The sequence below is a fragment of the Oreochromis aureus genome, linkage group 2 (assembly GCF_013358895.1).
Source record: "Oreochromis aureus strain Israel breed Guangdong linkage group 2, ZZ_aureus, whole genome shotgun sequence".
Classification (NCBI taxonomy): Eukaryota; Metazoa; Chordata; class Actinopteri; order Cichliformes; family Cichlidae; genus Oreochromis; species Oreochromis aureus.
Genome location: NC_052943.1, coordinates 3506418 through 3530138, shown reverse-complemented (window position 1 = coordinate 3530138; position 23721 = coordinate 3506418). Strand labels below are relative to the sequence as shown.

At 40.7% G+C, this 23721-nt stretch overlaps 2 protein-coding genes across 6 annotated transcripts; both read left to right on the top strand.

Moving 5' to 3' along the window:
• The first annotated feature begins 1061 nt into the window (after window positions 1-1061).
• On the top strand, window positions 1062-7113 carry cfap100 (cilia and flagella associated protein 100). Of its 4 annotated transcripts, none has more exons than XM_031749846.2 (15): window positions 1137-1197; window positions 2232-2309; window positions 2516-2616; window positions 2773-2983; window positions 3067-3131; window positions 3797-3960; window positions 4342-4422; window positions 4582-4751; window positions 4869-4941; window positions 5498-5540; window positions 5639-5793; window positions 5943-6072; window positions 6152-6354; window positions 6633-6726; window positions 6828-7113. In XM_031749846.2, exons 2-15 carry the CDS (start codon window positions 2291-2293, stop codon window positions 6951-6953), a joined length of 1635 nt encoding a protein of 544 aa, XP_031605706.1. In that variant the 5' UTR covers window positions 1137-1197; window positions 2232-2290; the 3' UTR covers window positions 6954-7113. The 4 variants fall into 4 exon arrangements, with proteins under 4 accessions (XP_039471402.1, XP_031605706.1, XP_039471390.1 ...); XM_039615456.1 differs by having other exon boundaries at window positions 1162-1197; window positions 1323-2309; XM_039615461.1 differs by lacking the exon at window positions 1137-1197 and adding an exon at window positions 1269-1286.
• A 981-nt stretch (window positions 7114-8094) lies between these two features.
• On the top strand, window positions 8095-20337 carry ap1ar (adaptor related protein complex 1 associated regulatory protein). Of its 2 annotated transcripts, none has more exons than XM_039615447.1 (10): window positions 8095-8340; window positions 10659-10707; window positions 10807-10833; window positions 11144-11169; window positions 11267-11363; window positions 11543-11641; window positions 14847-14911; window positions 15371-15444; window positions 16814-16936; window positions 17235-20337. In XM_039615447.1, exons 1-10 carry the CDS (start codon window positions 8270-8272, stop codon window positions 17498-17500), a joined length of 897 nt encoding a protein of 298 aa, XP_039471381.1. In that variant the 5' UTR covers window positions 8095-8269; the 3' UTR covers window positions 17501-20337. The 2 variants fall into 2 exon arrangements, with proteins under 2 accessions (XP_039471381.1, XP_031605699.1); XM_031749839.2 differs by having other exon boundaries at window positions 8098-8340; window positions 14850-14911.
• Window positions 20338-23721: the final 3384 nt, after the last annotated feature.

Below are 23721 nucleotides of genomic sequence, written 5' to 3'. Positions count from 1 at the left end.
TTTTTACTCAACCAACTCAGTTAAACTGTAAGAGCTGGGGGTGGGGACTCAGTTCTCTCAGTTCTTACAGTCATTCAAATCATTATATGTTCTGTGTGTAATCATTTCTCAGGTTGGTTTGGGTTAATTGAAGGTGGCTGCACGGATTCTGATTGAAGGAAAGCTGTTGGTCTTGCCTTGCACGGAAGGCTGAATGTTCACCTCTTATATAATACCAAATATCCACTGTCTTTGGGCTGCATAAGCGGGGGAGTTAGAAGTAATCTGTACTGTTCCATAAGATACTCTAATGCACTTATAGCATTATATGGTAGTCTTATCTACAGTACAAAGCATCTTTCTGTGCAGCCATACACTTCAGAAAGGTTTTCCCCTCTCTACTGGAGAGTTGAGGAATTCTGGGAGGGAAATGTTGGGAATTTGAAGAAAAGCCTTGAGCCTCTTCTTCTTTCTGATTTCCAATCCCTATCCCTGCTCTTGAAGCCACTCCTTCAAATGTGAATAAGACGCCATTTCTGTTTTCTTACACAACATGCCCCCTTCTGTAGTGTGAGCCAACACTCCTCCGTGTGTTTGCATTACTTTAACCTGACAATCTGACACTGGGATTTCCTACAAGCAAGCATAGTGTGTGGGCTGCTTTGTTGAGCGGAGATGTGCAGGGTCATGTGTGGATGCGTGGGAAGGAAATATACAGTATCTGGTTCTAAGTATATTCACTGATACACATGATGAAGTGAAAGATGAAGTGCTGGAGAGTTAAATAAGGACGGAATAGGTTCCAGCAACAAACATGTATTTCTTTTCTTTAATATTGGAACCTGGGTTCTTCATATGAAGGCAATCCAGTGCAGAGAGGCCTGAGATGGATTTTGTGATCTGTCCATGCCATCTAGTGGAGAACAAACATGGTCCACAGAAGTGAGGAGCCAGCTTGAAAACCATTTCCTGTAATATGCTTACAGTGTTTCAGAATAACAAGGAACTGTTCTCTTAAATTAGTTTATTTTTCATCATATTTACTAAACTAGCAATACAAATTCAGACATCCTCCCTATTTATTTATACAAAGGACTAAATAATAAGGGAGAAATGACAAGGAGGCCCTGAAGGCAACATTCACCATGACAACGGTACACAGAGCCAGCGGGGCGGCTAGCTGCGATCTATACTGTTTACGTACAGCATTATAAGACGGTGAGTTAGCTTTATTATGAATACCAATACAAATATGTTCTTAAATCTGTCTTTTGCAGCAGCTTGACCTTTTTTTTTTATCATCGGAGGTAACTAACTTCATTTATTTATCTGTGGTTTGGCAGGGTCTGCTTGCTGCTAATGTAATCACAGGAGGACGGTCACATTTCAACAGCAAAGATGAGCCCTTACTTAGGGGCAAAGTTATAAAAAAAGTGTATTTTTTTAAAATTAATTAATTACTTTTTTACAATGTTTTTGTCAGCTCTGACGCACTTACTCATTGTTTTTTATGACGCATTGACCATACTTTACTTTTGAAAAGCGTCTTCAACACATTAGCAGGAACTCGTAAAAAAAATAAAAAAATAAATAAGAAACAGAAATATTTTCTAGCCCGCTTTGCAAAACATTATTAGTGTGTCAAGTACTATAATACTATAATTACTTCTCTCTGGCGTCAGCAAGACACTTTTTGCCCAGAACATCCTGGCAGAAGAGCAGTTTCTGAAATACTCACATCAGCCCATTTGGCACCAACACATACCAACCGACACCTTCAACGTCACTTAAACATATATACAGAATACATGTTTAAGAATACTTATTTAGCATATAACAAATATACATCAAACAAGTATAACATTCTTTAAGTAATCATCTAAATTAAAAGCCCTAAGCATGTATGATCCGCAACCACACACAGGTGTTTGATTGGGACTCTTCCCGTGGCCTTTATATTTGTATTGTTACACAGAGCCTGATGACATTACAGAGATCACGCCACGTTTCCAACCAAAATAGATCCAATTAGCATGAAAAACCCCACAATGCCTTTAATGATAGTAAATGTATTTTGAAAATAAAACTGTCTGTTATAAGAACGTAAAATAAATAAATAAGATTAAGGAATCTTGTAGGTGGAAATTGCCAGGACGCCCTCACCAGAGGACATCTTTCTGGCTTTTAGGGTGTGAAACGTTCAGAAATGTAACTTCCTGTTCTGCCTAGAATAACTTTGTTTTCTTTTCCAGCCTGCAGCCACATTAAATGCTAAGCTAATTCAACCCCTGATGTCAGAAGTACCTCAGATATGTCATTGCCAAAGCTTAGTAAGCTTCTTTTATAAAGTCATGCTTTCCACATTACAGTGTGCGTACTGTCAGTGCCTCATGATTAATTTGTGCTGCTGTTCCAAATATGTTTTCATCAGAGAGAAGCGAGATTTGTAAAATAAAATTGAGTTGTACAATAAAAAGAAATAACAGAAAATGTTGCAACTTGTGTTGTTTTTGTCTTTTATTCCCAACGTGTGTAGGGACAAGGAGGAAGAGGGGGACTCAACTGAGCCCGTTCAAAGTGCCAGACGGCAACAGCATTTTTCTGCTACGTGTAAACGAAAGAGAGGACCAAAAAGAGGTTTGTGTGTGTGCTTTTGCACATTCATGTATGTCCAAATCCATGTATGACAGATTTTCTATCCATGCATTATACTGGCATGGCAGCATTTTCTAAAAGTGAAAAATGGATCTTTGTTGTGTTAAAGTCATGCTGCTGTTCGCCCTTTGTGCTCAGGAGATGCGTAAATTCCTGGCACTGCCAATTGATGAGAAGACAACCCACGCTGCAAGAGTGACGGCCAAGCTGAAAAATGAGCTGGTGGGAGAACTGGAGGATGAGGAGGAGGAGGAGAAGAAGGGGGGAAATGAGAAGATGAAGAATTTAAAGCCAATCAAGAGTAGGACAGCTCTCCCTAAGCAAACATCTGGGGGACGAATGAAACAAGGTAAGTGGAAGAGGAGGAGAAAATTCAAAATATATCTGATCAGATAGGATCGATTTCACGTGTTGTTTCTCGTCTGTCCCCAGAAAAGGTAACAAAAGACAACAAGCATGCCTTAATCTCCCTGGAACGACAGAAAGCTGTGCTGGAGGTAAATGATTTCAGCAGCTGCTAATATGCTGTCATGTTTTTTGCATCAGCTCTCTGTCTAGTATTAATGGAGGATAACTATCATCCAAACTCAGCCAGTGAACTAAAACAGGGCCCAGCTGCCCAATATTTGAAATTAAACTAAATTAAATTAATCTTGTAAATAAGCATCACTGACTGGATCACTGATGTTGTTCTAGTTAAATTAAACTTTTCCTCTGATGTAGCATTATAGATCCAGCCAGATGAGATAAAGTCAAGTTAATGCGGAAAAGGTTAATAAATCCTTCATTTTGTGTCAGGCCTACTGCTCTAACCTCACCTGGTGAATGTTCACATCATTTAAACTCAGCGCCACCAGCTTTTAATGTTTTCAGCCCGAGTTATGAAAATTATGACGATAGAATTAAACACAGCCTTTTTATTATCTTAGACATTTATGAAGGTAAACTGTAGGGTTTGGTCTAACCAGAAGTGGTAAATATCTGTATTTGAATGTCCCCCATGTGTTAGAACAAGCAGATGACTGCTGTTAAAATTAATGATCCCCTTCTGTTCTCTTACTAAAGTCATCTCAGATATACAGACAGATAGGGAAATTATTATTAATTACCATTAAGATTATACAAGTCTGGCTTCATCTTCTTCTCGTCCTCCTTTCCTCAGTTATCTGTGATGACAAAGAGGTCTGAGATTTTGAGGATGGACGAGGCCATAGCAAAAGAAGAGAAGCTGCTGAAACACCTGGAGCGGAGCATTGAGAGAGACAACGTCAGATTTGAAGAGTTTCTCAGGGAGAATGAGAAGAAGTCTGTGGAGGCCAGAACACTGTAAGGATTAAACAGTGGCTGTCCTGTTAGCTTCTCTGTAAATTCAATTTAAAATCACATTTTCATAAAATAGTGTTTTAGGGATGCACCACTGTGTACCGTAGGCCTGATTTTGATGTCGATCGACATAAATCGTGCTGACTGATGTCGATGTTTATACCAAAAAGAGTGTCAAGAAGAGCTCATAGATTTTGAAATAAGTATTTTTTTTATAATAAGAATGTTTGGTTGTTGTTTCCCAGCTCATAAAAGGAGAATAAAGAACAATATGCAACAGGAAAAATATCCTGAACACACTCTTATTTCTGCCGTACCTGTACAACATTTCCCTGATGATTAAAAGCTTCCTTTGCAAATAGTCGTGTTTGTCTCTGCTGCCAGGTATGAACAGGAGGCCAGGTCAACACAGGAGAAGAACACTGAAATCAGGAGGCTAACTGCTGAAATACTCACCATAAAAAGGTAGCATTCAGATCATCTTGAAAAAATCAAATGTGTGAGTGCATCACCCCTGTCTCAGTCCGTCAGCATGTTTGTCCAGAAGGTGAACTCAGAGGCACTACAGCTAAAGATACAGTTTTTATGTTGTGTAGATTTTAATGTAGTCTTTCTTCTGCATAGTGAACTTGCCAGGTTTGAAGAAATCCTGGTAGACTACAAGCGTTATAAGGACCTTCTATTCAAGCTGTCTCCTCCGGAGTGGCAGGATGCCCAGAGGTCAAAAGTTATGTCTGGTAAAGGCGCCAAGGAGGACCAGAACAGGGAGCTTAAAGACACTGCTATTAGGAATGGCAAGTAATGCCCAGTAAATCACCATAAAATAGGCAACAGAGACCAGCATGGGGGTACTCTGCTTAATGTCCTGCAATTGACTTAAATGATTCTTTCATTTATTAACATGCACGCAGGTTTGGAGACTCCAGGCAGACAGCTGCCGTCCATCCAAGAGACCAGGCTGTCCCCAGCCCACAGTGACAGTCTGTAAGGGAGCACCAGCACTCTTGTTTCACTCATGGTTTTGTTTAATTTTTCTGCACATTTGCTTTTTGTCTCATAGTTTTGATGTAGTGCTGAATGTGGTGGTTAAGCACTTAGAAGCACCCTCAATTCACCCTCTGTCTGAAACAAGCCACCCTCGTTGTAAGCCTTCACAACCTGTACAGGAAAAATGTGGAAATGAAAGACCAGCAGTGACTGGCAACAATATATGAGCTACATGAATGGTAAATGGCCTGTATTTGTATAGCGCTTTACTTAGTCCCTATGGACCCCAAAGCGCTTTACACTACATTCAGTCATCCACCCATTCACACACACATTCACACACTGGTGATGGCAAGCTACGTTGTAGCCACAGCTTCCCTGGGGCGCACTGACAGAGGCGTGAGCACAGTGGTAACAATTCAGCCAGAAAGAGGTTTTGTATTTCAAACAACAACCGCAAAAAGAAAGAAAACTAGAAGGTCACATTTAAAATCCTCTCCAGTGTTGCTGTAACTACTCTCACAGGTGTAAAACTCTTACATTGTCATTGCAGAGTCACAGATCCTAAATTGGACAGTGACAGCTCAGATTATGAGGTCAGTTTTTCCCGATCCTGTCTTATCTTAACTAAAGGAGCAGCTTGAATATTTCTCCTCAGTACTGACAGTGGTGTGTCTTACCCACCTCTCTGTAGGATGAGCCAGAGCTGTATTTCACTGATCCCCAGCAGCTGCTGGATCTGATGACAGAGCTGACGGAGCAGAACCTGTCCCTGATTCAGAACTCTACGAGGGTGGAGGAGACTCTGGAGCAGCTCCAACAGTCCTTGAAAACAACCAAGAAGAATCAGTAAGCATGGCACATGGCTCTGTTACATTACCCAGTTGCTAAATCTCCTTTTGCTTGCAGCTTCAGAGCTCTTATCACACTCAGGGTTTTACTGTTTTCTGGTTATTCCAGCTCCCCTCTTTTCTCACTGCTGGTTTCTTTCTGTCAAGTGAAAAGGATGAAGAACAAATTACAATGCAGATAAATGAAATGAAGGAGAGAATCGAGAAGGAGAAGGCGAGAGGCGCCAGGCTTGAGCGGAAGGTCCTTCTCCACGTGTCCCTGAATACACAGGACCAGGTAACACAGAATACACCGCTGCACCAAGCTGCACTCGGTGACTCTTACAGGGCCTCGTAACCACTTCGCTTACCTACAGGATGTGTTGCTGGATGCTCTGAGCGAGAAGGTGGCAGAGGTGCACTGCAGCTGCGTGGATGACAGGGTGACCAATCTAAACACTTTAGAGAAGCTGGCCAACATTGAGAAGCGGCTGTCTTTACTACTGCAGAGCATTGAGAGCATCCCTGAAGAAAAACTGGAGTCAATGAAGAAGATCAAGGACAGCGAGAGGAGGACCAGGTACTGTGTGCCTCAGTGGCTCAATGTTCCACTTGGCTATTGAATTTTTCACCTGTAAAAAAACATCTTGAAACATTTTCAGTAACAGCTGCAGAAGTATGAGGCTTTATGGGTAAGAGAGCCAAGATCAATGGTAAAAAAAAATAATTCTTTGATTAGAAACTAGTTTTTAGTTGTTGTTGTTTTTTTCTTCTTGAATGTATTATTTCCAGTCTTAGCAGAAATTACAGTGCAGTGTTATATAAACACCCTCCCACTCTCTCTACAACATGTTGCAGGGAGCGTGAAGACAAGCTGAGAGAGCAGAGAGAAAAACAGAAAGAAAGGATGAGGAGGTACTCGGAGAGATCGCTGGCTGACTCCAAGAAAATCGTGGGTCTTTTTCCATTGACACTATTCTCCAGTTTACTGTTTATGACTTACAACTTTTAAAGAAACTGATCCAGTTGCACACTTTCGGGATTTTCTTTCAGAGTGGGAAAAAGCTCATGCCCAGATATATGCCTGTTACCCAGAGAGTCAAAGTCAGCAACGTGGACAGCATCCCGGCTCAAGATGAGATTCACGAATACCTCTTTGGCACTGAGAACACGGACTGATAAAAAAAAATACAAAAAATAAAATAACTGAAAGTGCTATCATGCCTCAAATGCAAAAACTGATGAGTGATCATGTATTATCACACAGATGCCACAATCATGACATGTATGAGCTGAGATGCTACAAATTTAGCGTTGTAGTGCAGAATAAAGCCATCTAACTGTGGTAAAGTTTTTGGTTTTGTTGCCTTTTATTCTTAAGCTGGCTGATATTTTGCTAATCTTATGCAATTAAGCTCATTCAGAAAGCTGAGCTTTGAATATTTCAAATATGTTTAAGCATTTCAGGCAAAAGCTTCACATTTTCTGCATTCACGCTGCATTTTCTCAAGGAAATGCTTTTTCTAGTTTCTTTAAATAATTGTTTAAAGGTGCTTTATGTGAAGTCAATGTGATATTAGAGTTTGAATGTAATGTCACATGGACAATCCCGTATGAGCAGCACTTCAGTGGTGCCAAGGAAGGGTTCCCTTTTAACAGGAAGAGACCCCCAGCAGAATCAGACTCAGCAAGGGCCTCACATATAGCTGGGTGGGAAAAAAGGGAGAACATAGAGACCACATAGAATAAATGCTATTAAAAATATGGGGAAAATAGTAGTTATTCACACTAGCCAATAAACACAAAGTTAACTTTCAAAAAGCAATTTGTCAAGTGAATACCTACATTTATTTATTTATTTTATATATATATTAGCAAAAACTTACCACACTGGTAGGTTTTTCCCAGGTGTGTGAAATTTAATTGCTTTGCTCATGTATGAAAACACATGTAAATTTCTCATGTTATGTTTTAATCTTCATTATACCACTGTATATTTTCAGATGAAAAAATGTCTGTTCACGCATAGCAAACAAATTAATGAATCATGAATGAATCGAAAATATTCCCAAAAGCTATATATGCTGATGATACTGGTACCCTCGGCAGTTTATATACAGTAGGTTTGATTCAGACTGATTGATGCATCTTGGAGGAGTGGGAGAACATTAAATACATACCCATGATCATTATAGTAAAATATTATTTGCGATACATTATTTTCTAGCACATTTACTTTCTCACTGAGTCATTTATTTATTTCTTTATTTTTTATTTGGATTTTATTTTGGCCCTTCTGAAAACTTCACGTAGAGGACAGCAGGTGGTGATGTTTCACTTTCATCTGTGCTCTGTCATCAGCCGGAGAGGAAGACAGGAGGATGAGGAAGTGGCTGGAGCGAGAGGAGTACGTTTGGAGATGTAGCTGCCAACGCTAATGCTCCAGCAGCTGTCAGGCGATAGGCAGCCGGACCATAGGAACATTTGACAATGCGATGGGTAACTGCTGGGCATACTGTGTGGGGCTCTTCAGGAGAGAAACCAACAGGATCCAGCGAGGAGGCGGGTGAGTCAACTGTGAGCTTTAGCTGCCTGAGCTAGCTAGCATGCAAGCATCACCCGAAGCGGTGTTATCTGCTTGCTGATGAGGTTGGCCGGTAGTTTGACACGGCAGTCTGCCTGTGAGCACTTGGGCAGCTGTGTAGGGATGCTATTACTACAGACGGTGATGTTGTAAACCAGAGATATGGATCAGCTAGTTTAGCCTCTAGCTGTACTGTCTGTAACCTGCAGTCAGCCAATGCCAGTGGGAATCAAGACCCCACCCCTAGTGTCAGGAGTTTAGCTGTAGACATGTAGCTTAGCTAAGGTCTGATAATGACAGCACAGCTGACAGAGCTTCTGGAGAGCTCACACACAATCACTAATATATGGACAGTTTGGCTGCTTGGCTAGCTGCTGGGATTAATTGCCTGTTTATTTGCCTTAGCTTCAGGCTTTTGTGTCACCCAGTTGAATGTAAATAATTGATGCTTTTTAGTCTGACTTTACCTTGTGCTTTGTTAAGGTGAGGAAAGGCTTTCACTCTACCAGCAACACTTTCACACTTTCATCCATAGATTTATATACTGGAGCTGACAGTAGCGCTAACACTTTATTGATCATACCACAGTAGTAGTTGTAACTTGGCCCGAAGTGGCATTACAACAAAGGTGTCTACAGACTTTAGGCAGGGGCAGACCTAGAACATTTTAAATATTTTTAAATAAATTTTAAAATTTTAAATAAATATTTAAAATATTTATTGTATCATTATCTCTTCTAAGATAATTTTTAGGTATAAATGAGACTAAAATGGTTGAGCACAGGTGATTATTTTTAAAGTAGAAAAGCTGGCAGGGTGAGGCTCTACAGCAGGGAGGCAGTTGCCCCCCTTCCTCTTGCCCCCCTGTAGATCCGCCCCTGATTTTAAGTCACGCTCTCACTGGCAGTCATTAAAATGAAGAAGAAAAAAAAACATTTTTTTTTCTCTCTTAGGTTTGACTATTGTAAATCCTAAATAAATGGCACAACATGGAGGTCACAACTCAAATCAATAATGTTAATTGGCAGTATTTGATGCAGGGCAGGTGAGGCTGTCAGGGCTCCTGGTACAGATGTCATTTAGCAGGCCGCTTCAGTTTAAGTTACATCTGTTTACTAAAGCTTTCTCATGTACAGTTTGTTCCACATAAAGTATTTAACTAGCCTCAAGTCCTCATGTGGGTTGGGTCAGAAAGGCCATCCAGCTCCTCCAAATCAAACATGTGGAGCTGCTTGCTGTGGTGACTCAGCACCACCCAAAAGTCACACAAAATAATGGATTCAGACTACAGTTGAACACAAACTGTACAGCCAACACTCAACAACCTGTTTCCTGTTTCACAGGCCTGACAGTGACAGATCAATATTTATGTGGGAAATTTCACAATACAAAGTTCATAGATTTTGTTTATGCTAATATCTGTTCACCTACGTACAGCTGACTCTTCTTCCATGAAACTGGTGGAACAGAAAAAACTTGCCTGTAGAGCTCCATCGCTTTGAGATTTGGCTATAGGTTCATGCTTTTTTTTAACTTCATTTCCTTTATGAAGCCCCTGTTCCCGGTTTATGATGCCATAACTCTGGCATTGTGGATTCAAACATCAAATTAATACCATGCAAATTGGTCCCTAGCATTATTTTAAGACATTCACAAGGCTTTGTATCAGACCAAGGGAGTTTCAAGAAATAGGTATTTAGTTTACACTGGGTCTTTTATTTTGAATTTTTTTATTTTATTTTGAAAATTAAGCATCAGAAACAGACTTGGTATATATTTTTAACAATATGAAGAAGAGACAGGAAAGTGAAAAGTGCTGAAGCTAATTTATATTTTCCCATTCATTATACTCTAGATCAGGGATGTCAAAGTCATTTTACACTGTGGGCCAAACCAGTGAAACAGCCCTTTCTGTCACTGCAAAGATGTTTAACTACAAAATTATTCCCATTTAATATAAGAAGAAAGTTGCAGTTTTAATAGTACGTCTAGCATGTCTCAGTTTTTCTACATGATAACGAAATGCTGCTGTAGTAAATGACAGAAATGTTTAATCTTGAATAAATGTATAAAATTAAAGAAAATAAAGTTATTGTAGTAATTGCAACTAAAACAGAACAATTCACATTAATTCACAAAAATTGTTGGGGGGTTTTCTGAGCTTGTTAAAAATAAAAATTTAAAGTACATAGTGGGAAAAAAACTGGAACTTGGAACTGGGCCGATTCTGGTCCCCAGGCCTTATGTTTGGTACCCCTGCTGTCTGAAATGTATTTTTTTTCTCCTAATTTTTCCTGCAGGTCAAAATACTTCCGCAGCAGCACCACAGGGGAGCATTACACAATCGAAGTGTGTACTTTATTTATTTATTTGAACCTTTCTTAATACTGACTGTTTAAGCTAATGCTACGAGTCTAACTGTGCTTTTTATTTATTTCTTTTTTTCAGTTTGAGAATCTGGTAGAAAGTGATGAGGTAAGTTTAGATTTTACGAGCTAAATACGTCTGTGAAAAAAAAAAGTGCTGTTTTCTAATTAAAAGCTGGATTATGCTCCTTGGATCAGACCATGATTGCCGTGCTCAGCTCATGATGGATAGAAAACGATGTGATGTGGCCATCCCTGTGATATGGGAGTCATCCATTTTTCCTCCCAGAGAGTAACTCGATTACTCTCCGCTCAGTCCCAGAGTAGCACTTCTTGAGTCAGTGCAGCAGGGTAGATGCATTTCTTAGTGGATTTCAGAGCTATCTGCTAAAATGTATGTTGTGTATGTTGCGTTGCAGGCTGAGAGCCCACAGCCCTGCCCGAGGTAAGAGATCCTGCTCAGATGTATAGAAAAAGCTAATAATGTCTGGCGTGAAAAAAGAAAACAAAAACAGTAATATGTGTTCTCGTTATTCCACCAGGCCCATCAGTGATGATGAGATCAAGAACCTCAAAGAGCACCGCTACGCTGCCATCTCAGACAAACAGATCCTCTTAGACCAAAAGCTGCGAGCCGAGGTGAGGCCACCTGTCCATGTCAAGATTTAACAGCCCTCATGGTTTCATTTTGTGTTTGTTGACTTATTTTGGCTTACCTTTAATTTGCTGCATTGTTTTTTCTGTTTTTGTAATTTTCTGTTCTGTTTTTTAAATTTTTTTCTTTTCCTTGTTTGTTTCATTTCATTATTTCTGCTCAGTTAGAGGCACAAGAGGAGAAGTTGAGGCTAGAAGAGGAGGCTAGAAATGCTGCCCAGCGTGAGGCCGCCAGGCTGGCACGTGAACGAAAATTGAAGGAGGTGAGGGGGTACTGAGCGCTGCCTTCTTTACCTTACTGCTCGGCTAAAGCACCTCCTCCTCCTCTAAGCTGCTGGCCCCTCTGTGCAGAGACCTCCCAGGATTTCCATTTTCTGTTTTGTTTTTTTAAATGTATTTTTAAAGGGGACCTATGATGCTCATTTCCAGCTCTATTTTTCTTCTTGACCAGAAATACAATAACTTTATATAAGTCACAATATTTGTCTTTTACTGGGCCTTAGTGAAATAAGCCCTAAATTCAATCCTTCTTATTGTTGACTGGTGGGTGGGACTTGTGTCCTTGATATAACCACAGTAGGAATGCAGATGGCATTGTAATCTATGAAGAGAGTCTGGAGAGGTGGAGGTATGAAGCGAGACAGAATACATGTTTATGAATGAGAGGGAGGCAGATACAAAGCTGAAGATTCAAGAAGCAGAGGAAGTGAAGGTGGATGAGTTCTAATACCTGGGGTCAACCATTCAAAGCACACGAGAGGTGAAGAAGGGTGGAGCAGGTAGAGACGAGTGTCAGAGGTGATTTGTGACAGATGTATAGCAGCAAGGGTGAAAGGGAAGGTTTACAAGATGGTGAGACCTGCTGTGATGTACGGTTTGGAGACAGTGGCACTGACAAAGTGACAGGAGGCCGAGCTGGAGGTGTTGAGGTTTCTGCCAGGATCAGGATGGACAAAATTAGAAATGAGTACATCAGAGGGACAGCTCGGGTGCAGATGCAAGGCTGAGATGGTTTGGAAATGTGCAGGGGAGGGACAGTGGATGTTTTGGACAAAAGATGTTGAAGATGGAGCAGCCAGGCAGGAGGAAAAGTAGTAGCCAGTCTTAATTTCAGCTCACAGTGATTATTTTTGCACTAGTCCACCTTTCTCTGTTCAGCCTTCATCACTGTTGTCTGCTCATGGAAGTGTACTGTTTGTCTTTGCTTGAGATTGTTGACTTCCCGTGGATCATTGAAATCCTTGAAGAATCTGACATTAAAACCAAGGAAACATAGGTCTTATGTTTCCCTAACTTTGCTGCAGGTCGGCTGTTAAATTTGGAGAAGGATAGTTCAAGACTCATACAGGAAAAAAAAAAGAAAAGCCTGTAAGTTTAGTTGCCACTTGTTGTTATCCTTTTGCTTTTGCATGGATTTACAGGGCCTGAAACACTAGGGGGCACTAAGGTCACAGCATAATGTGGCCATTTCTCCTTTTCAAGTCAAGTCAAGTGGCTTTATAGTCATGTCAACTAAGTGCAGTGGTACAGTGAAGTGAGACAACGTTCCTCCAAGACCATGGCGCTACATATGACATATAACAGACAATCAACACAGGACTACATAAAGAGCGCAAGAAAAGTGTGCAAAATGGCAAAAACCCCAAAACAAAGAAACTGCAACACCAGACAGAACAGAGCGATACAGACTGTGCAATAGAAAAGTGCAACAATGACAGTGGGTTGTGCAAAAGACTCAGCATTGTGCACAAAGTAGCTTGAGGTGTGTGTGTGTGTGTGTGTGTGTGTGTGTGTGTGTGTGTGTGTGTGTGTGTGTGTGTGTCAGTCCAGTTACTGAGTGTTGAGGAGTCTGACGGCTCCGGGGAAGAAATTAGCACAACCAGATACATTAGAGTAGAAAAAGTTGAAAAATTGCCAAAATATATATATATGTTATTGCATAGTAGATCTCAACTACATATAATAAAGCAGCAAGAAGACTTAACCTAAAATTACTAACTGCAGTAAATAAATGAGCTTGCTTTGGTTGCTGGGGGGGGGGGGGGTCATTTAATAATGGTGGGACCGTAGGGGGTTGCTGTCAGCTGTTGTCAGGCAGAAATCCTGTACAGGACATGTACACAGCAAAATCTCCAGTGTTAAATTAACACTACAGAGTGTCTATATGTGTCCACACTGTTGAGTGTTAAATGAACACTTTTGACAGTGTTGTATTTTTAAAAGTAACCTAGTCAGTTTTCAAGATTTACAATGAATTAAACTGAGCAGTGCTGATTTTCTAACACTGGAATATTTCTAACATTTTGAGTTATTTTCCAGTGTTCAGAAAATCAGCACTGCTCTGTTTTATTCATTGTAAATCTTGAAAACTGACTAGGTTACTTTTAAAAATACAACACTGTCAAAAGTGTTCATTTAACACTCAACAGTGTGGACACATAGACACTCTGTAGTGTTAATTTAACACTGGAGATTTTGCTGTGTACATGTGTGAATTAGGTTGTTTTCTCTGACGCACTTCAGGTAGTGACGTGCTGAATAGTACGGCAAGTAGTAGTTATTCCATGTATAGCAAAGTCCAAGCGTATCTTTCCAGCATTGTTTGCTCCTATTTGTCATTAGTTGAGGCTGGGTTTTGAAATGCTGCAGGAACCTTGTTGGCAAAGCGAGCAAAATAAACTAGGAGGAGTTTATTTGCGTTACAGCAGAGAGGCAAAGGTGCCAGTGGATATAAATCTGGATATGGGCTTTATTTCTAAGGTCAAGCAGGGAAAGAAGAAAAAAGGTCCATAAAAGGGCTGATATTTACAGTGATTACAGTCCCTGCAGGCACATTTTTACAAAGAGAAACTAGACTGTTGGCATGTAGCAATAATCAAGCAGGAATTTTGGCCACTATGGTGGTTTCATATGTACTCTTCTGTTCATGTGATTTAAGCAGCGGTCCCCAACCCCCGCGCCGGTCCGTGAGTCGTTTGGTACCGGGCTGCAAGAGGCTTGATGTGAAATTTATGGTTTTCAGGGTTTTTATCATTATTTTTTTGTTGTTTTTATCATTAACTCGGTTTCCCTGGGTCTTTTCCTGTATGTTATGAATAAATCTTCTTCTTTTTGGTACCGTTACTGGTTTTATTTTGTTGTATTTATCCGCGACACCTTAAAGGCCAGTCCGTGAAAATATTGCCGGACATAAACCGGTCCGTGGTGCAGAAAAGGTTGGGGACCGCTGATCTAAAGAAAAAAAGGACAACTACCAGGACTGCCATTTGTCTGTGGTCACATTCCACTGCTCCTTTGGTGTTGCTTATTTTTCTTTTTCTTCTTCATCTGTTCAAAAATGTATGATCACATTTTTCCTTGATAATGCCAAAATTGTTAATGGCTTTCAAATGAATCCAGTGTGTATTTCAATCCTGTGAAATTTCTAATGAGATTATCTTTTTAGTTGATCTGTGGTGTTTTTGTCAGCAGCTGTCTGCCCAGAGGACACGGGGGAAAGCAGATGGCTCCGGCGGTGAAACCCAGCAAAGAAAGTGAGTCAGTTAAGTTCATTAGACAACGGCGTAGTTGTTGAGCTGAGGACAAACTCGGGTCATGGGACTCTGCAGGAGGATTTAAGTAATGGTGTGTTTGTTGAAGAAAGACTGGAAAACCAGAACTTGCAGCCTCTGGCTAATCGACTGTTTAGTCATTAACATTTATGGCTGAATTTGCCTGGAAAAGTCTTATACCATGTCTTTTTAGTTGTTGTTTTTTGTGGAGGTTCAAAACACACATCTGTGTAATGAAGTGCACATGAATTTGCTGCTACAGCCAGACAGTGTGTAGACTGCAGAGCAGATTTTAGTGCTGCAAGCTGTCCAGTCTCTGTAGTAAATACTTCATTCGTTTTCACTGCACATGAAAGCAGCAGAAATAATGAAAGTACGCTGGACTGGAGGGATTCCTGTGCTTTACTGCTGCTAAATATGTCTTATTCTCTTTGGTTTCAGACAAACCTCTGGGGAAGATTTTGATGCCTACCTCCAAAATGTTAAAGCCCAGTCAGAAGCTTTCAGGAGCAACAGTGAGTGAACCATCTATATGAAATTTAAATTTTGTCAACCTCTTCTCAGGTGCTTTTTTTAACAGAGCAGAGAAACATAGAGTATCTAAACATACTAGTTTTCTTTAGAAAGCATTAGTTATTTCTGTTTGTACACAATGTATGAAATTTTTTTTTTTTTTAAACAAAAGTGACCGGGGTTGTGACCTTGTTATTCTGCCTTAACTGTGACTTTAATGCTCAAAGCTTGTAAAATCAAGTTAACACTGAGTGCTAGCTTCAATTTATACACAGTATAAAAACCTGAGGGAGGGTTCGAGCTGTTACTTGAGAAAGCATGATACAAAAAAAAGCCTACAAAACAAATCAGCTTAGACTTGAGAAAAAGAATTGACAGAAGAAGAAAAAAGAAAAAACAGAAGAAGGATATACAAAGTTATCACAGTGTTTCCAAGTGTCAGGAACTAGAGTGAGGAGTATCATCAAGAAATGTAAAGACAGACACACAGTACAGAACACGCCTGGCAGCGGTGGGAAGCAAAAGACTAGTAAGAAAAATGGCGAGAGATGTTTCTAAAGACCCCAGAACAACTGCCAAGACACCCGTGAATGACTTAGCCAAGTTTGAAATAGTAGTCTGAAGGAGACAATCACTAGAGCCCTGCACAGGAATGAGCGGCGAGGTTAGAGACCAGGAAAACCTTCTGCAGAAGACGCGCCTTCAAGCCAGACTGAGGTGTGCTAAGAACAACCTGGGGATAGATAATCCACACTAGAAGAGCGTCATCTGGTCAGAGGAGATAAAGCTACAGCTCTTTGGCCACAGACACTTTGCTGATGTTTAGAGAAAGAAGTGAGAGTTCTACAACTCAAAGGACATCGTCCCCACAGTGAAGCACGGTGGTGGGAGGATCATGAAGAAAGGAGGATACGTGAAGATTTTAAAAGAAAACCTCGAGCAGTCAGAAACAAACCTGGGTCTGGGTCGTCTCTTTATCTTCAAACACAACAACGACCCAAAACATGTCGCTCCTGGTGAAGAACTACCTCCAGTCAGTGAACAGTCAGTAAGTTCACTTACTGACTGTTCACTTACAGCCCAGTCAGTAAGTTCACTTACTGACTGGGCTGCACAAAAGCATTGCCTTAAAAATCTGTCGGGTGAACTGAAGACCAGCGTCCACGCTAAAGGACCATTAAATCTGGAGGAACTTGAGAGATTTGCCAAAGAAGAATGAGCTGCGGTTGCTCGGAGGACCTCTGCGACTTGTTGAAACTACAAAAACCGACTGCCGGCTGTATCGAGATACATTTTGATAATCATTTTGTTGTACATTGCGAGTATATATTCATGAGAGGTCAGGTTTACATGCTTTCTGTTTGTTCCCAGGACTCCCGTCTGACACAAATGTGGTGACTCCAAACACGGAGTGCAGCTGGGATTTCACCACCAAGACCCGCTCCACCAACGATGACGGTACCTCACTAGATCTGGAGTGGGAAGATGAGGAAGGTAAGAACATTCTGACTGAAGTTGAAAAGTTTGATTAGGATAGTGATGCATGTGATGAGCCCTCTTGTTCATAGAATTCCAAGAGTATTTTAATTTATTTGGAAAAATATTTTGCTCTTTTGTTTTCATTTCTCTGCTGCTACATCTGTCATTTATATCCAGTCTTTGCCTGTGTACGTTTCAAGGCAACACACTTATGTAATATATACGGTTTATGACTTCCACTGTGGACCTTCTGCTGTTTGACATCAGTTACTGCTCTTCTGTCAGAATCAAACCTCATGTCTCTGCGTTGTAGGAATCAATCGCGCGCTTCCAGTGTGGGAGAGGTCTCGAACGGAGGAGGACATCTTGCGCGCAGCCCTGAGGCCAGGCAGCAAGCAAATGAACAGCGGGCCGACCTCAGCCTCCGAGGACTCCACCGCACTGGAGTGGGAGAATGATTTTGTGAGCACCCACCCAGAGGACACTGCAGAATTCGAAGGGTTTGTCAATCCTGTCCTAGACACTCCCTCTGAGGACTCCTCGGACTGCGGCCTCAGGTCGGACAACCAAGACAGATAGTGTCCAGCACCAAAGGAGACATTAGCGGCCCGCCTCCTCACGTCAAGGCTCACCAGCTTTTTTGCCTCATGAAGTGGAAATGTCGTTCCTTACATGCTCTTCATACTGTCACGAAACTGTGATACTGCAGGAACATGTGTGTACCTCTGCACTACAGAACAGTGTGGTGACGTTTATCAGACTCATTTTTTCAGTGCCTTCATTTGCTAAACTAGACGACCATTTAATGAATTGTAACTGATCAGTTGTATCCACAACCGTCTTACACATTGTTCAACAAGTGCTTTTTATCTAACGCACCCAGGTGATCATATACAAACCAATTCATCACCAACCAACCGGGCGTGAAATGTTATTATATTAGCAGATTGACCCTCCAGTATACTGACTGGTGTAACTGGACACATTTCAGTGCTTGCGCGTGAAGTAATTGTGCAGGAAAATCTACACATTGGTCATTGGACTACTTTACCCACTGTCTGTGGGTAAAGTAGTCATTCTGGATCATTTATAAAGGTACTTTTAAAATCCCAGCAGGCTAATTTGTTCTTTGCATTTGACCTATGCTAACTATTTAGCAGCAGCGAACAGTCAAACAGTACCTGGGGACCAAGTGCAGTGCTGAGGCCAACACCTCACTCAGCACCTCAGTGGGGAAAAGGCTGGTTTATTCTTGGATCTCTTTACATGTAGGGAGAAAAAATCCACAGAAGCACAAAAGCAGTTTAAATTAGGGGAAAAAAGAAAATCCGTCTGTTCTTTACTTTGATGCATGATTGGGAGGTGAATTCCACTGGAAGGTTGCTGAAGGAAAGATTAAACCATCTCTCAGTGAATCAGTGGAGCAGGCTATACGAGACAGCACAGGTGAACACTGCATGTCAGCCGTGAGCGCTCACAAAAAAAAAGGCATGCACAATATGAGGTCAGTGCATGCACTCTGACAAAAAGCTGAGCTCATCGTGGTGACCCTCGGCTGAAGTCATAAGCCTCCTTTCTTGTAATTGAGAGCCCCCATATGAAACTGTGTCATGATGCTAATCAAATACAGAAAAAAAAACTTCTCGAACTGTAACTTTGTAACAACATTCAGGCTTTTCCAAGTATCGTGTGAATATTTGCTCTGAAGCACAGTGAAATCATTACAGAGTATAACAGGAGGCATCCTTCACCTAAACCTACTGAAGGAGACAAATCAGGTCTGAGTGTTTAGCTCTTATGAAATTTGAACTTTTTAGTGATATGAGGGGAAATCATTGAAAGCAATATTTTGAAATTGAACGAAAAAGATCAAACCCAAAAACGTTCTGTGGTGTTAGCGTCGGTGATCCAGTGCTGCTTTGATTAAGGAAGGGGCTTTAATTGTTCTTCGTTACTTTTTCTTCTTATCTTAACCTGTCACATGTTGTTGAACGGGAGTCGGGACAATAGCTTTTCACATTAATCAGTTTTAATTAGTTTGAATCGGCGTACTGCGTGCACCTGCAATGTGTTGATTTTTGTCGATTCAGATCTTAGAAGATTTTACCGAAATGAACCTGATCCACTGACTTGCACTGCTGTCAAAGTGTGTACACGAGACACTGGTTAATTTTCCTTCCTAATATTTGAGTGTGGTATAATATATTGTTTCCTTTTGTTTCCCCAGTGTTATGTTTTGCTGTGAGTATAGCATATTTGACTCCTCACTGTAAATTTCTGTTTAAAAAGAACAAAAATTGATTCTTTGTCACTCTGAGTATAAAGGGAAAAAATAAAATCATGGGGGGAAAGAAAGTCCCGAGCTTCAGGTACATTAACTACAGACCAACTGAGTTTGTAATCTGTCATTTTTAAAGTAATCTTGACACTTGACTCTGGCAGAATGTTTGAATGTTTCTGGCAAAAAAAAAAATCAAAAGTACAAACCAAAGTAGTAAGTGAGAGGCTACACAGAAGTTGTTTGCAAAATTTAAAGGGGACCTTTTATGCTCTAAATTTTTACTTTTGGCCCTCCCCCTTTAAGGCCGCTGTCTCATCAAGCTCACTATCTTCTGATTGGCTGACTCTCGTAAATGGAAGATTTGAACAGTGTGTCGGCCAGACCTGTTTAAATGACCTAACCATATTAGGGCGATCCACTTCTGACATTATACATAATTAAGAGAACAGGGTGTATCAAAAGAGTCATCTGATTTCCAAAAGCTATATTTTTAAAAGTAATGGACATGTAGAAAATTAAATCTTTAAAATGCATGGCTGAATGTAAAATTTGACACACAATGCTCACAACTGCTCAATGCATCCCCACGCCAGACACACGCCTTATGTCCATGAGAAAGTCAAACTTGCCCCCCTACTTCTGTGGGTATGTCTGCAGTCACTGCAGCCACTGCTGTTGTTATGCTACCAACCGGGAACCAAGTGAAACTCACGAATGCCCTCTTTCTAAATGGTACATGTTTAGATTGTTTCCTGTGAACATCAAATGAAAGCACTTTAAAATGGGATTATTCTTTTTTGATACATCCTGTACAATAGCATTGTGCATTCGTAACATTTAGAGCTCTGACGTTTTTGGCTCATAGTGATTACCTGCACAGATGGCCTCGTTATTTGCAACACACGCATATGAAAGCATAAAAGATCCCCTTTAACATAGACCGTACGTGGAGGCTGAATGGATGTACCATGACCTGGGTTGGGGCTTCGTCTCTCTTTAATGCTGCACTGTTTAGCCACCACTGTCAGTGGCTTGATTGATACCTAAACTTACCCACAAAACAGCAAATCATTTTATAAAAGTTGGTATCCATTTAAGGACGAACAACCAATAAACCTACTCATTTTATGGTGAATATTTGTATCTCTTGATTGCACAACTGAGTTTTACTTTCTTTAAAAAAAATTAAAGTAGATTTAAAAAGAGCAATTTGAAGTAGCTGGCTGAAACATAACCTAGCATTTTTACTATGTGCATGGAGAAATTGATGCTAGTGATGGCTTCACACGGTACAGTATTTTTTTTATTTATTTTTTCCTTGAATGGTTGCTCCCAGCCATCCACAGGCGGCATTCTTTCTAGCTCTCTAATATTGCAGCAACCGACTCTTCGGGTCTCAGTCGTCTTGCGTGTGACTAAATTCAGGACAGGTTGATTTCTCCAACCAATCAAAAATCACCTTGGTGTCTTGAGGCCGACCACCAAGTTTACTGCTGTTTGTTTTCAAACACAGCTGTGATTCAGCTTCCCGTCAGTTCATGAATATGTTACTCGCTTGCTGTTCTGAACACGATGTGCCTGACATTGGCTTGGTGTTTAAAAAAAAAAAAAAAAAAAACTTTGGTGAACAGGAAGTGATGCATTGTGCAATTTTATTTTTGAAGGAGGTGGAAGAGGATTTGTGTAGCTGACTGTGACGGGCACAATAGGCGGGCAGTCAAAGAGAACAGTGTGACACATAAGGGTTCAGCTCAAAACTATGTCAACACTACGTGCTTGTTCAGTTCAAAAGACTGGCTCATCACCCACAGATATTGTATAAATGCATACTACCTGAACAGTGTATACTTAACCTGTTTGATCACCTGTCAATCAAACTGCTTGCACTGACAGCTGACCTCTGAGTGAACCACACGGATGATGGCTTAGCAAAAACTACAAAAAGTTTTTATAACCACAAAAGGAGTGGAAAGCCAGTTAACTGAACAGTGAGACTTCCTATTGATAAGAAAAATACAACCTGTATATCTGTAATCTCCTGTCTGTCCATGAAGCTGATCTATTGTGCTCCATTTATTTATTTATTTTTATCTATTGTTGGAGACTACTAGAATGACTTTGCATGATTCCCAGTTTCAAAAAAATCATCATTATTTCAGTTGGTGCAGCCCATCAGTTTAGCTGCTATCACAAGCCAGCTTTCTTATGATTGGCTGCCCCTCACAAAAAGGTTTAAACAGCACTCGCACCAACTGCAAAGCAAAGTTTAGGTTTACTTGCTCCTGTGAAGTCTGTTTTGTTGGAAACCTGAAAATATTTGCCCCTGACAGCCACCAGGACAAGAAGGGAGTACAACTGGTAACTGTCTAGTTACAGTGACATTTTGACTGTTGGTGGCGTCAGAAGAGAATCTGCAGTCCATGGGAAAATCCCAGCTGATGGTTTTTCGTAACACAGGGTAGAGAACATTTTTCACCAGAGCTAAAGTGTTTTAACTTGTGCTATCATAGAGTTACCTGTATGGCCAACAGCTGTGCAAATTTATTTCAGTTTGCCTCATTGTATAGACTTTTTCATATAATCACGCCAAGCTAAAACTTTGCTTGGCGTGACCGCACCATTAGGAACATCTCTCTATTACATCACAAAGGGCTGAAAAACTGTCTGAAGCCTGAACCTTTGCCTTGAAGGGAATACTTTAATTTAATCTGACCTAATTGTTTCAAGCTTTGACCATGTCTAATAGACCATCATAGTCAAACATGGTCAAGAGAACCTTCTGAAGTTCAAATGGAACATCAGAACAGGGAAGAAAAATTATTTAAGTGTCTTTGAACATGCCATCATTGTTGGTGCCACATGGGCTGCTCTGAGTATTTCAGAAACCGCTGGGAAAATCCAGTGAGCAGCAGTTCTCTGGGTGAAAATGTCTTATTGGCATCAGAGGAGAATGGCCGGCAACTCAAATTACCACCAAGGTATACAGAAGAGCATCTCTGAACACACAACATGCCCAGCTTTGAAGCAGATGGGCTACAGCAGCAGAAGACCACAACTGGTGCTACTCCTGTCAGCTAGGAACAAGGAACTGAGGTTATAATTCACACAGTCTCGCTAAAATTGTTGCCTGGTCTGATGAGTCACAATTTCTGCTGTAATATTTGGATGGCAAGTTCAGACGCCAACTACATGAAACTACACTAAATCACGGATCCATCCTGCCTCGTATCAACGCTTAAGACAGCTGGGTCTAATGGTGTGGAGGATACTTTCTTGACACACTTTTTGCCGTGCCGTGGTACAACGTACCCGAGTATAGTTCCTGACCATATCCATTCCTTTACCCATCTTCTGATGGCTCCTTCCAGTAGGACAGTGCATCATGTCACAAAACTCAAATCTGGTTTCACATGACAATGAGTTCACTGTGCTCAAACGGCCTCCACAGTCACCAGAACTCTTTCCAGTAGAGCACCTTTGGGATGTAACAGAACGGGAGCTTCTAGTCATAGATGTGCAGCCAGCCAATCTCCACTAACTTTCATGTCTATATGCCAGTATGGACCAAAATCTCCGAAAAGTGTATATTTATAAGAAAATAGAAAAAAAACTGAATATATCCCCTTTAATGGAACAAAGAAAGCTTTGTACACCTGAATGACATGAACTGTAATAGTGTCAGTAGTAGTTTTCCTCCTGCAAAGGATCAATAGCATTACACAATGATGATTTGCAGGTGGAATTTCCCCACAGAAGTTGCCTTGAAAGCATTAAGGGAATACATACATAAGAATAATGTATTTGATTCTTGAATATCTTGCATTTTGATACACAAGCTTAAGTGTAAGTGTGATTTCCAGACTGAGCTCACGTCACCATCCGCTGTGAATATTTAATTAGACCAATGTAAACTCCAAGCTGCATTGCGGCAACCGTTCGACAGTGGGATTACCAAATCCCACTGTGTTACATTATAAAAATAAATATGATCGTTCCACTGGTCACGTTTGAACACATAACTTACAGCCAGAAGGGACACGTTTACAGAGCCCGAAGGAGGAAGGAGTGTGTCATTTTTCCTCATGCAAAGGATTACAGAGTTGCATGACAGATTCTTATGGGCAGCCTGTAATCTTGTCTGGATGGTATGTAGCATGTTGTGTTTTGTCTGAGAGCAGTGATGTCAGCAACAAAATAAAGTGGTCCCCAAACCCACTGCTATAGTGTTTCCTGTAACACTTTGATACAACTCATAGACAGGTGACTTCAGACTTGGCTGCCCAGCTGGCCCACTGAAGGTCACTGATGCTCACTCTTGAATCTTATATAAAAGAAATCCCAGAAACTACTGTGATTTATTTCCCATTAAATCTCAGCCTGACAATCAGCAAATGATAAAGTTATTTTAGTTTGTGAAGAAAAGTATTAATCCACCTTTAAAAAATACATATATGTTTTTATTTATAAATGCTGTAGGTCTGGTTAACTCACTTGAACACTTCTTTGTTGAAGTGGCTAT

What these genes read in the sequence shown, in the direction of transcription:
- ap1ar (XM_039615447.1), top strand. Translation starts at nt 8,270, where the DNA reads ATGGGTAACTGCTGGGCATACTGTGTGGGGCTCTTCAGGAGAGAAACC. An exon ending in GTGAACGAAAATTGAAGGAG is followed by an intron (nt 11,642 to 14,846) that starts GTGAGGGGGTAC and finishes TGTTTTTGTCAG; the next exon opens with CAGCTGTCTGCCCAGAGGAC. An exon ending in AGAAGCTTTCAGGAGCAACA is followed by an intron (nt 15,445 to 16,813) that starts GTGAGTGAACCA and finishes GTTTGTTCCCAG; the next exon opens with GACTCCCGTCTGACACAAAT.
- cfap100 (XM_031749846.2), top strand. An exon ending in AAAACAACCAAGAAGAATCA is followed by an intron (nt 5,794 to 5,942) that starts GTAAGCATGGCA and finishes CTTTCTGTCAAG; the next exon opens with TGAAAAGGATGAAGAACAAA. An exon ending in GACAGCGAGAGGAGGACCAG is followed by an intron (nt 6,355 to 6,632) that starts GTACTGTGTGCC and finishes AACATGTTGCAG; the next exon opens with GGAGCGTGAAGACAAGCTGA.